This window comes from Chiloscyllium plagiosum, chromosome 22 (genome assembly GCF_004010195.1).
Source record: "Chiloscyllium plagiosum isolate BGI_BamShark_2017 chromosome 22, ASM401019v2, whole genome shotgun sequence".
In the NCBI taxonomy this organism is placed as follows: Eukaryota; Metazoa; Chordata; class Chondrichthyes; order Orectolobiformes; family Hemiscylliidae; genus Chiloscyllium; species Chiloscyllium plagiosum.
This window is the reverse complement of record NC_057731.1, coordinates 44,789,867-44,801,936: the sequence shown is the minus strand read 5'-3', so window position 1 is coordinate 44,801,936 and position 12,070 is coordinate 44,789,867. Positions and strand designations below refer to the sequence as shown.

The window sequence follows — 12,070 nt, the reverse complement described above, 5'->3', positions numbered from 1 at the left end:
GGGGTTGGGGTAATTAGGAAAGCAATAGGTATATGCAGGTGGGGGGTGATGGTGATAGGTCAGAGGGGAGGGTGGAGCGGATAGGTGGGAAGGAAGATGGACAGGTCGGACAGTTCAAGAGGGTACGGTCAAGTTGGATGATTGGATCTGAGATAAGCTGGCAGGAGGGGAGGTGAGGAAACTGGTGAAGCAGACGTTGATGCCATGTAGTTGGAAGGTCCCAAGGCGAAAGATGAGGCATTCTTCTTCCAGGCTTTGGGTGGCTTGGATTTGGCGGTGGAGACGGCCCAGGACTTGTATGCCCTTGGAGAGTGGGAGGAGGAGTGGTCAGCCACAGGGTGGTGAGGTTGTTTGGTGCACATGTCACAGATGTTCCCTGAAACATTCCTCGAGTTGGCATCCTGTCTCCCCAATGTGGAGGAGACCATATCAAGAGTAATGGACACAATACAGAAGGTGTTTGGATGTGCAGGAAAACCTCTGCCAGATGTGGAAGGCTCTGTGGTCGACCACTTCAACTCCGCCTCCCACTCTGCCAAGGACATACAAGTCCTGGGCCTCCTCCACCCCCAAATCCAAGTCACCTCATCCCTGGAGCAAGAATGCCTCATCTTCCACCTTGGGACCCACCCCCCACATGGTATCAACATCACCATTTTCCTCTCCTCCCCTCCCCCACTTCATCCCAGATCCAACCAACTCGGCACCGCCCTCTTGAACTGTCCGACCTGTCTGTCTTCCTTTCCACCTATCCGCTCCACCTTCCCCTCTGACCTATCACCATCACCTCTCACCTGCATCTATCTATCTATCTATCACCTGGAAAAGCACTGCCACTGGAACGTCCTGATGAAGGGGTTATGCTCGAAACGTCGACTCTCCTGCTCCTTGGATGCTGTCTGACCAGCTATGTTTTTTGACTCTGATCTCCAGCATCTGCAGTCCTAACTTTCTCCATTAAATATGGCCTCCTAGCTACCTCACCCCCACCCTCCTATTTATTTCTCAGCCCCCTTCCCCGCCTCCCACACCCCACATTCCTGATGAAGAGCTTATGCCCGAAATGTCAATTCTCCTGTTCCTCGGATGCTGCCTGACCTGCTGTTCTTTTCCAACACCACTCTTTTGGACTGATCTCCAGCACCTCGCTTTCTCTTAGAGGGATATGGGCCAAATTGGACTAGATCTGTTTACGCCGGCTGGTCAGCATGGATGGGTTGGGCCGAAAGGTCTGCTTCTCTGCTGTGTGACTCTAACTTAAAATCCCAACTGCAGATTTGAGAACATCTAGCATCTGCAATGATTGGCTCCCAACTGCAGCTCCCCCATGCGAATTCCTGAAACCGCCCGCCCTTCCTTAACCTCCGAACAGTCCGACGTGAAACTGAAAATTAAAGTCGCCAACGGCCTTTCTCCGTCTCAAAACTCAAACAAAAATAGAATAATTCAAAACAAACTCCATGGGAATTAGTGACTTTTTTTTTCCAAAGTTAAGAACTGACTCTACTTCGCGATGCAGAAGACTTAATATTTTATTCGCATGCACGATCGCGTCAGTAAAATTAAACGATAAAAGGCTGCGATTTTTAAAAATGTTATTTTATGTGAAAAATATATTTTTAACGTATAAAAAGGTTGGTTGAAGCGTTCTGGTTCAATCGGTAACCATGCAGATTAACAGTATGGTCGCAGAGTCCGCAAGGCTAAGGTAGGCCTCACCTCCACTCTGCAAGGAAAATTATGTCGTTAATTTTAAAATGTTTCCTTACGTGTCTCTGCCGAGCCTGGTAATACCGGTGTTGAGGGAGACTTTAGCTATCCTCCTCCAGAGTGTGTCCCTGCTGATGAGAGAGTGAAATTTCTTGCAGACCTGGGCCAACCTGCCAAGGGTCTGGGTGTCAGAGTAAGAGAAGAGCAGCAGGAGAATGTCTTCAGGCAGTTGATGCAAAAGCAGCACCAACATTATCCCCACTCACAATCCAGTGTAAAATTATAACGGACAAAAAAGAAAAGTGAAATAATCCTCCTCGTTCTGCATTTATTCCCATGTTCTCCCTTCTTTCCTTTCACCTTCCACTGCTGGCCATTTGCAATAAGACACAACTCGTGTCACATGTGTGAATGAGGATTGTACTTCCTCATGTCATGCATGCAATTGCAAGATTTTTAAAGAATCTTTACTCCCCGGGACATTCATTATTTCCTTTATCACGGGAGGGTGGCAAGGAATGTTTATAAACAGATAGAGTTGCATTTATGGAGTAGTTAAATCACATTTCAAACCATTCTAAAACATATCACATACAGTGAATTTTAAAGTTAAAAATCAGACAACACCACTTATGGTCCAATAGGTTTATTTGAAAGTACCAGCTTTCAGAGCGCTGTTCCTTGATCAGGTGGGCCAGAAACATAAGACACAGAATTTGTAGCAAATGATCACAGTGTCATGCACATGCAATTAAAATGATATATTGAACAAATGTAGATTGCTGTTCAGACTTTCATCTTTTAGAATGGGTTGCAGTTTTTGGTTCATTAATATGTAATTTTAAAACAGTGTACCTTTAATTTCACTTGTTCATTTCTAAACTATTTATTTTTATATTTCATATAAATATAAAATGTCAATTATGGTTCAGTTGGTAGTATTAATCTCATATCTAAGTCACAAGGTTCAGTGTTCGAGATCCAGTCGGAGGTTTCACCACAAAATCAAAGGTGTCACTCTAGTGCACTACTTAGAGAGTACTGCTCTGTGAGAGATGCCATCTATTGGGAATGTTAAACCAAAATCCTACCTGTCTGCTCAGGTAGATGTAAAAAATATCCCATGACACTATTGCACAGAAGAACTACCAGAACAATATCCACTACATTGAACCAGTATTTATCCCTAATCACCAACACAGACATTGATTCTCAGTTTATTATTACTGTTTTTTGGACTATAGCAGAACTTGCTATTGTGTTTTTCCAAATTATGACAGTGACTACAAAATCTTTTAAGCCGTTTAAAAATGCTGTGTAAATGCAGATCTTTCTTTTCTGTATTTATTTTTACAATTTAGAAGATTTTATGCATCTTAAAGAGTGTACAATATGTATCTTTATTCATCCCATAGATATACATTTAAAATTTTTGCCTTAGCTGTTTAAGCAGTAATCAATATCTTTGAATATAACAAGGTGTTGAGAAAAAGGATGACATTTTTAAAACTATATTCAGAGACAAATTTACTTGATTTAAAAAGTATTTTTTATCTTTTTTTCCCTGAGGATGTTCTTTCTATATGAAATATATATAGAATAGTATATTCTTTATGTGCTATAGCTTTCATATACTTTTCTAATCAGTTTTCTGTTTCATCCTTCTGCAGAAATAGACTATTCAACAAAGTACATTGAAGGAGTGCACCATCGAACTGGCTGTTCATCATATGTGAGCTGAAGTATTTAATGTCCTCTAATTGAATTTTATCATGACTGCTATTATTATCACCACTACTAAGATATTATATGAAACCTTTAACAAAGAAAGTATTTCAAGGCATTTCACAGAAGTACACTTTTTAAAGACATTGTCATACCAAAGAAGGATGTATTAGAATGGATAACTGCAAGATTGGTTGAACAAATGGATTTTCAGGAAGGTATTAGAGGGAGTCCAAAGTTTAGAAAGTATATTCCAGAACACCATGTACCTGTCATGGAATTCCAAGAGGAAAGAGAAATCATAAGAAAGACTTGCATTTTGCACCATGTTTATTGACCTCAGGACAATGCAAATCTCTTTACAACCAATTAAGTATTTTGAAGACGACTGTTATTATTCAGAAAGCACAGTAGCCAATTGAGCACAGTAAGATCCCACAAACAGCCATGTAAGAATGACAATGACCAGTTGATCTGGAAAACAATCAGATATACAGTAACATGATCCTGTAACAGAGTAATTGTCCAAACCTAGATCCTAGGCCAGTTACTTTTGCAATCAATAACTTCCCATGGAGTAGGAAGTGAATGATATGAAAATAAGGGCAAATGTACATTTGCATTATATTTACATAAAGAGCTAGAGATGCATTGTATTATTTTGAAAGTGTATTCATTATTACGTAAGTAAAGACACTATCTATCTATGTAACTTATTTTTCTAATCAACCTGTTCAGCGATGTTATTACACACCTCTGAAGCAAGTGAGACTTGAACCCTGGTTTCTCTGTCCAGCAGTAGAATCACTACCATTGTGCCACAAGAGGGATGAGAGAAATTACAGAAATTACATTACTGTTCTGTTGCTGGTGGTTGAGAGATAAACGTGGGCTAGGTTACTTCCCCTTGCCCTTCTTCCTCAAGTAGGATCTTTCAGACTGTGTTACATCAAGCCCATGGCTCAGAAACAGGACTTTAGGTCCAACTGGTCTAAACCAGTGCTTTTGCTGTGCACATGCACCCTTCCATCCTTCTTCAATCAAGCCTATCAGCACAATTCCCTCTTTCTTACTCCCGGATAAAAGAATGAGATTTATCTCTGACAGATAAGACCTCAGTTTAATATTACCACCAACAACAAGGCACATCCTTAGTACTGCACTGAACTGTCATCTCAACTATATACTAAGGCTTTGAGAGAAGTATGAATTCAAGCTCCTGACTCAGAAACAAGTGTGCTACTGTTTTACCCGAAGAGAATGTCTCCCCTTTTGATGTTTGTTGCCAACCAGAAAATGCTCAACAATGTCATTCAAATAAGCTGGAGCAACAACCAAAAACCTCAGTTGTACCAGAAACTAAGCAACGAACACCATCAGTGCAACATGTTTCATCTCTAATTGGGTCTACTCTCTAAGGGACTGTGTGGTGAAGGCGAAACAGTTCTGGAATGCAGATGACTGAGAGGAAAATCGTTTGTGAACTTATAAGTTGTCCACTCTCACACAAGCCCTCAGCTCTAAGCAAATGCCAACCAATAGAGAACTTCCAAAGCAGTCGGGGAAGAAACCGGAGAATTCACATCAGAAGACTCTAGTTGCATTGCTTGAAAATAGTGATCCTTTCATGAAAGTTGAGTTACAGATGATGGAACATTCTCTGACCTTTTAACAGTATATTAACTCAGCACATTCCAGAGCTCTGTCATATCACAAAATGTTCCCTCTTCCTATCAGTGTCCACCCACACTCATCATGTGAAGAAAACATCAAATATTAATCAGGCAGAAACAGGATTTCACTGTGTAAGATCAGTCACTCACACAGTTATGAGACCTCACTGTCTAGGATCAGACAAAGTTAAAAATCACACAACATCAGGTTATAGTCCGACAGGTTTATTTGGAGGCACTAGCTTTCAAAGCACTACTTCTTCATTAGGTGTTTGTGAAGAATTTATAGCAAAAGATTACAGTGTCATGCAGCTGAAAACCTAGATTAAGTCTTTCATCTTTTAGAATGGTTTGCTTGTTTTGGTTCTTTGCTATGTAAATCCCAGAACTTCTTTTAAGTCACATTCTCAAGATAACTTCAGGTTTTCTAACAAAAGGTGCCATCTAAACTCAGACAATGCATTAAAGGTGTGAGGTTAAAGTCTGTCTCTGTCCCAATCTTGAGTCAGACTGGTTGTATTTCTAAAGTGGGTTTTTTGGAATATTACATGGATTGACTGTAGGTTATGCATTTTTTTGAGTAAAATAAAACATATATGCAAATATAATTCTGCAGATCTAAATTCACTCCATAAACTTATATGTGTTCATGTGCAGGAGAGACAGGGTGAGTGTGTGCGTGTGGGTGTGAGTGCATGTGAGAGAGTGCGTGTTTGCATATGTGTAAGCTTGGTAAAGTGTGTGTGTGTGAGTGTGATGGGGTATAAGCCTGTGAGAGGGTGTGTGCGAAGCCATCCTCATGGGTACTGAACTTGGCCAGCAGCCTCTGCTCGGCCACTTTGAGTTGTTGCCTGTCCCGAAGTCCACCTTGGAGGATGGTCACCCGAAGGTCCCAGGCCGAATGACCCGGACCGCTGAAGTGTTTCTTAACTGGGAGGGAACACCTCTGCCTGCTGATTGTTGTGCAGTGTCTATTCATCCATTGTCAAATTAGAATCAGACAGTTGCAGTGTCTGCCTGTCTTGGATCAGTCAGCGTCACAGTTACATATTCTCAATTTTAATGATTTATCAGTTAGCGAGCTTTGAGAAGATTTGTAGCTCACACTGAGGTTCTGGATGTAGGTTTGCTCGCTGAGCTGGAAGATTCATTTTCAGACGTTTTGTCACCATACTAGGTAACATCATCACTGAGCCTCCGGATGAAGCATTGGTGGTATGGCCCGCTTTTTATTTATGTGTTTAGGTTTCCTTGGGTTGGTGATGTCATTTCCTGTGGTGATGTAATTTCCTGTTCTTTTTGTCAGGGGATGGTAAATGGGATCCAAGTCAATGTGTTTGTTGATAGAGTTCCAGTTGGATTGCCATGCTGGTGATTGTTGTGCAATGTCTGTTTTAGTGTGTTGGTGGGTTTGTGGGCTACCATGGTGTCAAGAGGTCTGAGTAGTCCGGCAATAATTTCTGAGATGTCTTTGATGTAGGGGAAAATGGCTAGGGTTTCTGGACGTGTTTTGTCTGCTTGTTGGCGTTTGTTGCTGAGAAATTGGTGAACTGTATTCATTGGATACCTGTTCTTTACATCAGTTGATTACAGTCTATTACTGTTTAGGATTAGTCAGTAACATAGTTACAGGGTCCCTCTGTAAAGGATGAGTCACTCACTCAATTATGGTGGCAGTTGGGGCAGCACAGTGGTTAGCACTACTGCCTCACAGCGCCAGGAAAGCAAGTTTTATTTCACAGTGTCTGTGTGGAGTTTGCACATTCTCCCTGTGTCTGCATGGGTTTCTTCCAGGTGCTCAGGTTTCCTCCCACAGTCCAAAGATGGGCAGGTGGGATGGATTGGCCATGCTAGATTACCCACTGTGTCCAGGGATGTGCAAGCTAGGTAGATTAGCCATGGGAAATGCAGGGTTACAGGGAAAGGGTAAGGGGGTGGGTCTGGGTCAGGTGCTTTTCAGAGGTTCTATGTGGATTTGATGTGCCGAATGGCCTGCTTCCACACTGTCGGGATTTTTTAATTGTACAGGATCTAGAATTGGACAATCACTCTGTTATAGGATCTGCCTGCATAGGATCATTCTGTCACACAGTTGAAGGATCTCATTGTGTATGAGCAGTCAGTCACACAGTACAGGGTCCCATTGTTTAGGATCAGTAAGCCATCCAGTTACAAGATCTCTGTTTCGGATCAGTCACTACTTTGGGTAGGAATGTAATAGGGGTCTGAGCAATGTGGGCTATAGCAAAATGTTTGGTAGAAGTGCAAAAGGCCAATGAGTCCTATTGCAACATTGGCAACATTTTGCTGTATCTTTTGTGGTTTTGCCAAACAATGAGGTGAGTTTCTCACTAAGAAGCAGTGAATTGCCACTTTGTTTTGGGTAGGGGTGGAAGTATGGCTTGTTAAACGCCTTTTTAGCAGCAAAGGAAAAACAGAAGTCTAGAGACAAATATCGAGAGAAAGCAGAGTCAACGTTTTGGGTCAATAGAACTGACCTGAACTTCATCAGAACATGAAACTGGCCAGCAGGTTTCCTGTCTTCTGACTATCTCCTTTCTTAAACAGGGGTGTCACATTAGCCATTTTCCAGTCCTCTGGACCCTCCCTGACTCCAGTGTTTCCTGAAATATTGCCACCAATACCTCCATAATCTCCTCAGCAGTGTCCTTCAGAGCTGTAGGGTTGGTCCATTTGGCCCAGGTAATTAAGTCACCTTCAGATCTTTCAGCGTCCTCAGTGGTTAGCACTGCTGCCTCACTGTGCCAGGGACTCTCAGGTGACTGTGTGGAGTTTGCACTTTGCACCCTTATGTGCATGTGGGTGGGTTTCCTCAAGGTGCACCGGCTTCATTCCCCAGTTTAAAAATGGATTAGCTTGCTAAATTGCCCATAGTGTCCAGGGATGTGCAGGCTAGGTGAGTAAGCCATAGTAAGTGCAAGGATACAGAGATAGAGTAGTGGGTCTTGGTGGGATGGTCTTCAGAGGGTCAGTGTGGACTCAGTGGGCCAAGTGGCCTCCTTACACACCATGGGGATTCTATGATTCTTTGTTTCTTAGAGGGGTGTACTGGTCATCACTATGTCTCTGACCCTCTTGAAATTCTAGTATGTTACTGGTGTTTTGTGGAAACTAATGCAACAGTTCCACCGTCATTTCTTTGTTCCACATTACTACTTCCTGAGCTTCATTTTCCGCTGGTCCAATGCCCACTCTTACCTCCCTCCTAACTTTTAGATATCTAAAATAACTCTTGCAATCTTCTTTATTATATTACTAGCTATCTTACTCTCGTATTTCCTCTTCTCCCCCCCAGTTCCTTTTTTTTAGTTATCCTCTGATGAACTTTAAAGGCTTCCTAATCCTCTGGCTTCCCATTAATCTTCACCACATTGTATGCTTTATGTTTTGCTTTTATGCTGTCCCTGCTTTCCCTTGTCACATGGTTGCCTCATCATCCCCTTAGTATGTTTTTTTCTTACTTAGGATGAATTTCTGTTGTGCCTCCTGAATTGCCCCCAGAATCCCCTGCCATTACTCCCACCTTCCCTGTTAGGCCCTTTCCAATTAAATCTGGCCAGCTTCTCCCTTATGTTTTTATAGTAACACTTACTCAGTTTTAATACCGCTACACCTGATTCCGGCTTCTCCCTCTCAAACTGCAGAGTGAATTACATCATATTATGGTCACTAAGGGTTCCTTTACCTTAAGCTGTCTAGTCAAGTCTGCCTCATTACACATCACCAAATCCAGAATTGCCTATCCCTGCTGGGGTCTACCACAAGCTGTCCCAAATAAAATCTCAGACATTCCATGAATTACTTTTCTTGTGATCTGCAACCAACATGGTTTCCCCAGTCCACCTGCATATTGAAGTCCTCCATGCTTATTGTAACAGTGCCTTTCCTACGTGCCTTTTCTATCTCCTGATTAATTTTCTCCTCATCCTGCTACTGCCAAAAGACCTGCACACAATTCCCATAGGGGTCTTTATTCCTTTGCTATTCCTCAATTCTACCCACACAGATTCTAAATGTTCTAATGAACGTTACTTCTACTATTGATTTAATTTGATTTCTTACTAAGAAGGCAACCCTGTCCCCTCTGCCTGTCCTTTTTATATGATGTGTATCCTTGGGTATATAGTTCCCAACCCTGATCCACTTGCAGTCAAATCTCCGTAATACCCACAATATTGTACCTGCCAATTTCAATCTGCACTACAAACTCATTTACCTTGTTTCGCATATTGCATGCATATTAGTTCAACACCTTCTCAATCCTGTGTTGACTACCACCCGTCTTGTAGTTGTCCCCAGATCTGCTGTGCCTGAAATTAGATTCCTGACCCTTTCCAAATGCTCTGTCATATTACTTGTTCTAGAAATTTTAATAACCTCTGATGAGCCTTCCCCCCCCTTTAACTTTTTCCATGCAACTGAACCCCCATACACTGTTTAGTTTAAAGCCCTATTCCCAGTTACGTGACTTGCCATGACTCTGATCCCAACACAGTTCAGGTGGAGCCCATCCCACCAGGAGAAAGTGAGGACTGCAGATGTTGGAGATCAGAGATTCCAGCAACACATTTTTCAGCCCATCCCACCAGAGCAGCTCCCTCCTTCCCCAGGAAGGCATTTGGTATGCTTTCCTTTATTGGTCAGAGCAAGAAGTGTAGGAATTGGGAAGTCATGTTGAAGCTTTAGAGCAACATTGCATAAGCCCACTTTTCGAATATTGTGTGCAACTCTGGTCTCCCTCTAACTGGAAGGATATTGTCGAACTTGAAAGTGTTCAGCACAGATTTACAAAGATGTTGCCAAGGTTGGAGGATTTGAGCTTTAGGGAGAGGCTGAATAGGCTGAGGTTGTTTTCCCTGGAGGGTTAGAGGCTGAGGGGTGACCTTATAGAGGTTTATAAAATCATGAAGGGCATGGATAGGATAAATAGACAAAGTCTTTTCTCTGGGGTAGGGGAGTCCAGAACCAGACGGCATAGGCTTAGGGTGAGAGGGGAAAGATATAAAAGAAATGTAAGAGGCAAATGTTTCACGCAGAGGGTGGTGTGTGTATGGGATAAGCTGCCAGAGGAAATGGTGGAGGCTGGTACAATTACTACATTTAAAAAGCATCTGGATGGGTATATGAATAGGTAGGGTTTAGAGGAAAATGGGCCAAGAGCTGGCAAATACGACCAGATTAGTTTAGGATATCTGGTCAGCCTGGACAAGTTGGACCGAAGGGTCTGTTTCTATCTTGTACATCTCTATGACCATATGATTCTAATAGTGCCAATGTCCCAATTCAAACCTGTTTCTCCGAAACCAATCTTTGAATAATGCATTTACATCTTTAATCTTGTGGCTCAGGCAGTAATCCAGAGGTTATTACCTTTTGGTTCTGCTTGTTAATTTAGACACTAGCTGCTCATATTCCCTGAGCAGAACCTCTTTGTACCTATATTGCTGGTGCCTACATGGATCTTTCCCCTCCCACTCTAAATTTCCCTGCAGCTCACATGAGATATCCTGAAACTGGGGACCAGGCAAGCAATACAGATCCTGGCCGCAGAGAACAGTTTTTATTCCCCTGACTATACTATGCCCATTACAAGTACATTTCTCTTTTCTCCTCTCTCTTGAATGGCTTCCTGTACCACCATGCAATGGTCAATTTGCTTATGCTCCCGATAGCCCCCACTCTCATACACACAGGGAGCAAGAATCTCAAACCTGTTAGATAGGATCCAGAGCTGAGATTCCATCAGCAATATCTACTGGATCCCTCTATTTGCCTTGCTGGTCATCACACCCTCCTGTCCTTGACCACTGACCAAATTTGAGGTAGTTAATCTAAGGGATATGACTGCCTCCTGAAACATAGCATCCAGGAAACTCTTCCCCTCCCTGATGTGTCACAGTGTTTGAAGCTCACACTCCAGCTCATTTAATTCTGAGTCTGAATTCCTCAAATAACCAACACTTCCTACAGATACAGTCATTATGAACCACAACAGGGTCCACTAGCTCCCATGTCATGCAGTTACAACACATCACCTGGCCTGCCATCTCTAATTTAATTACTTAGTTTTTAATTTGATTTTTAAAAATCTCATACTGGTCTTTTAGTTTGTAGCATGTAATATTTTCTCTATTTTCCTTCAGTCTGAGACTAACCTCTAAAAGAAAGTCAAAGTAGTAGTTATCACCAATAAATGAACTTGCGGTTTACCTGTGATGTCATTCTTTAGTGCTTGGGCCCTGAGACTGGGCTTCAATTTATCTTGTTATAAAATGCCTTACAAACTTTGAGCCAAACTAAGCAAGCAAAAAGCACATTTTCTCCTCTGCAACAAATTCCTCTATTGCCTCCAAATTCCCCAAACATTCTGCTCAGATTGTGTCTCATTCTGGATGTGATCTCTCCTTCCTGACCATGTGAAGCTTACTGAAGCAAAACTATAGTAGCTGGATTTCAGTGTAACTAAATGTGAGGTTACCTATTTTAGACCAAAAAAGTATAGATCAGAGTGCCTTCTAGATGGTATGAAGTTAAATATAGTGGATGTCCAAAGAGACTGATGAGTTCAGATGTGCTGGTCTTTATTTCTGCACCTGTTTGTGGCATTTTAATCGAGATGGTTAATAAAATGCTGGCCTTTATATCTAGCGGATTAGAGTACAAGGATGCAGAAGTTATGCTGCAACTACCCAAAACCCTAGTTAGACCCCCACTTGGAATACTGTGAGCAGATAAGAGTACCACACAGTCAGAAGGAGATTGGCCTTGGTGGGAGTACAGCATAGGTTTACACAAATGATATCTGGACTTCAGAGGTTAAGTTATGGGAAGAGATTACACAAATTAAGCTTGTTTTCTCCAGCATTTGGAAGGGTGAGGGATGATCTGATTGAAGTCTTCAAGATATTAACGGGAAAGACAGGTAGATAAAGATAAACCAT

The 12,070-nt window shown here is 42.1% G+C and overlaps 1 protein-coding gene and 1 long non-coding RNA gene across 5 annotated transcripts in view; one reads left to right on the top strand and one right to left on the bottom strand.

Moving 5' to 3' along the window:
* Positions 1-2,121, bottom strand: part of fbxw4 (F-box and WD repeat domain containing 4) — a 144,487-nt gene extending 142,366 nt beyond the window's left edge. For all 4 annotated transcript variants that reach the window (XM_043712922.1, XM_043712924.1, XM_043712923.1 and 1 more), the window contains exon 1: positions 1,770-2,121. In XM_043712922.1, coding sequence (XP_043568857.1) covers positions 1,770-1,963 — 194 coding nt within the window. In that variant the 5' untranslated portion in view covers positions 1,964-2,121. The remainder of the gene's footprint in view (positions 1-1,769) is intronic.
* The window catches only part of LOC122561282, a 52,370-nt gene continuing 41,679 nt past the window's right edge, over positions 1,380-12,070 (top strand). The window contains exons 1-2 of the long non-coding RNA XR_006314983.1: positions 1,380-1,708; positions 3,381-3,442. This is a non-coding gene — a long non-coding RNA (uncharacterized LOC122561282). The remainder of the gene's footprint in view (positions 1,709-3,380; positions 3,443-12,070) is intronic.